Source organism: Octopus bimaculoides, chromosome 9, assembly GCF_001194135.2.
Source record: "Octopus bimaculoides isolate UCB-OBI-ISO-001 chromosome 9, ASM119413v2, whole genome shotgun sequence".
Lineage (NCBI taxonomy): Eukaryota > Metazoa > Mollusca > Cephalopoda > Octopoda > Octopodidae > Octopus > Octopus bimaculoides.
The window spans coordinates 33,804,638-33,807,838 of NC_068989.1; the positions used below are offsets into that span (position 1 = coordinate 33,804,638).

The 3,201-nt window shown below is 33.8% G+C and overlaps 1 protein-coding gene across 4 annotated transcripts in view; it reads right to left on the reverse strand.

Annotated features, from left to right (window-relative positions):
* Positions 1-3,201, reverse strand: part of LOC106882578 (methylthioribose kinase-like) — a 98,247-nt gene that overhangs the window by 34,448 nt on the left and 60,598 nt on the right. For all 4 annotated transcript variants that reach the window (XR_008264885.1, XM_052970584.1, XM_052970585.1 and 1 more), the window contains 2 exons: positions 2,037-2,163; positions 588-759 (listed from right to left, as the gene is read on the reverse strand). Coding sequence is in view for 3 of the 4 variants with exons in the window: in XM_052970584.1 (XP_052826544.1) it covers positions 588-759; positions 2,037-2,163 (299 nt within the window). In the remaining variant the exon portion in view is untranslated. The remainder of the gene's footprint in view (positions 1-587; positions 760-2,036; positions 2,164-3,201) is intronic.

The window sequence follows — 3,201 nt, forward strand, 5'->3', positions numbered from 1 at the left end:
ATATATGTATGTATGTATGTATGTATATATACATATATATATATATATGTATGTATGTGTGTAGAAAGAAGACTGTCATATATATATATATATATATATATATATATTTATATGTAAGCATACATACATATATTGAAAGCTGATATGTTCTCCAAAGGTTTTTCATTTTTGATCTTTGGACAACAGCATCAACAGAACAAGAAAAGCCAGTGCAAATAATGGCATTCAATGCCTTGTCATTTCCTGAGCAAAACAGTAACATGATGTTCATATTTTTTGTTGACTTTTCAACATTTTGCTCTACACTTCTGAAGAGCAGTAGAATAAAATGTGCCCTATTTGAAAAATAAGGGTTGGCAACAAAACAGGCATCTAGCCACAAAATGCTGCATCAAATTGTCTTCATCCAGTCCATGCTAGCATGGAACAATAGACATTAAATGAATGAACAAACCAATAAATTTACTTTTAGACAATAGACAGAATACAAGACAAGATGTAACAAAAATTAAAATTTTGATTTTTGTAAATTTGAAACAAATTTCCCAAGGGGTAGATTAAAGTTAAAAAGAATAATCCATACTTACTGTAATTGTGCTTCTAGATCTTCAAGATACTCTGTTTTATTATATTGTAAATGAGTTGCTTTATGAATTGTTGCCAAACTGTCAACAATAGCTGCAGCTAAATCTAGAGAAAAATCTTTATTCTTCAGTCTCTCTCCTAGACTATGCTGAAGTGGGAACTTCTCGAGAAATGCTATTTAATTATAGAAGTAAAAAGTGACAAAATAAAAGAAAGACAGAAACATGAAAAAAGTCTTCTGTTACATTTCAATCCACATCTAAGTTGTTTTATAAGAATATTAAATTAATCCCAGAATTTGATTAGTTCTTGATAAAATTTATAGACCCTGGGAAAATGAAAAGTAAAATTGACTCCAGTGGATTTGAACTCAGAATTAATGTGAAAAGAAAAGTTAAAGTCTGTCTCCTGCATATGATATTGAAGCAGCTGAAACCATAAAATTACCCTATGATAGAAACACCAGTCTGTAACAAGGTTGACTTCCCGGGTGTCACTGGTTTTCATTTTCAGGCAAATGAAGTGAAGCAATATATGTGACACCAGCATTGGCAACAACTATGATTTCAATTGGCTTGACAAGTTTTCTCAAGCATGGCATATCGCCAAAGGTCTTGGTCACTTATCATTGCCTTCATGAAGGTGCTTTCTACGTGCCACTGGGACAGGTGCAAGTTATGTGACACTGGCGTCAGCCACAACTATGATTTCACTTAGCTTGACAGGTCTTCTCAAGCAGATCATATCACCAAAGGTCTTAGTCACTTGTCATTGCCTCCATGAGGCCCAACGTTCGAAGATCATGCTTCACCACTTCATCATGTCTTCCTGCTCTACCTCTTCCACAGATTCTCTCTACAGTTAGAGCTTGGCAATTCTTTACACAGCTGTTCTCGTTCATGACCAAACCAATACAGTTGTCACTCTTTCACACTGCATCTGATGCCTCTTACGCCCAACTTTTCTCTCTAGATGCTTACACTCTGTCATATATGCACACTGACATTGCACATCCAGTGAAGAATCTAGACATTAAAATATTGATATTAACTGTCTACAAGAATAGTCACTGGACGCCTAGGTCATGATAAGATACAGCTTTCAAGGGTGCAGTCAACTATAATCAACTTCAGTATTTATTTAAACGATGAGGATGATGACTGTTACTTATAAACTTCAAAAGAATGAAACGCAAAGTTGAACTCAGAAGGGAGATAACCAACTATCACAAGGTATTCTGTCTGACACCCTTCCAAATCTACTATTCATCCACTATAAATATAAAAATTTTGCTCCAGATGGTTATTATAAGGGGAACATGAAAAAGAAATTGCAACAAAGCAACTGACGTTGGTAGTTTAGTATGTTAGGTGTTGCAGACCACAGAAAATCAGGAGTGATAATAAGTGATGTGCATATATTTCATGCAGAACACAAAACGTTTTTTTTACCAAATGCTTTATCTGGAACATGAAGATACATCCTGAGGGATTTATTATTGAGATTGAACTCATCTAGCTTCTGAAGGACTTGTCGTTCATATGAAAGAGTGACAGGAACAGTGCTGAGTGTTGAACCCTAAGAAGAGAGAAATATAATTGATTAAAATCATGGAGAGTTAGTAGGAGATTTAAATCCATCTATGATAATTACATTGTATCTTTCAGTAAGATAATCTATTCTATAAGTCACAGCTAAATAACTAACATAAAAAAGTTAGGAAGTCTATAATCAAAATATTCATCTATTTAAATATATATTGAGTATAACATTCAGTATATTTGTGCAGTGGCTCAGTCATTAACACATCAGCACACACACACACACACACGCACACACACACACACACACACACACACACACACACACACACACACACACACACACACACAGTAACAAAGTGAGGAAAAGAAATCCTTCAAAGGGGTGCGTTAAACATCCAATTCACTGCTACTTCAGTTGGATACCATTTAAATATTGGTATAATTCAATAATAAAGATAAATTAAATATAGAGACATTCAATAATGTATTTATATTACAATATTACATTAAATACTATGAATATAATATATAACATAAAACATAACATATAATTATAAAACCCGATTTACCCTGAAGTGGCCTAACTGAATTGTGATTATGTATATCAGAAAACGTATATATAAGCTGAAACAATTTGTTGGACTTTTATGGTTTATATATAATTGAACTATGATTATGTATATCAGAAAACATATATAAGCCAAAACAATTTGTTGGACTTTTACGGTTTTTGTAATTATTTATATAATACTAGCAGAAATACCCGGCTTTGCCCGGGTTAAAGAGAATAATGAAATCTAAAAACGCCGTCTAGACTACGCAACCCTCAACTGTTAGTAGCTACGATACCATATTTCTACATTAATAACTCTCCAATCCATGCCAGCATGGAACATAGACATTAAGTGGAATGCCAGTCTCTCATCTAGGAGGGCCTTGAAATCAATGTTACCAACTGGGGATCATGTGTGTCGTAGTGATAATAAAAAGACCCAAAGGAGGTCTGCAACGAAATAATTTTACTCAACACTTTGCAAGTGCGTCTCATTTACTTGACAATTTATGCACCACA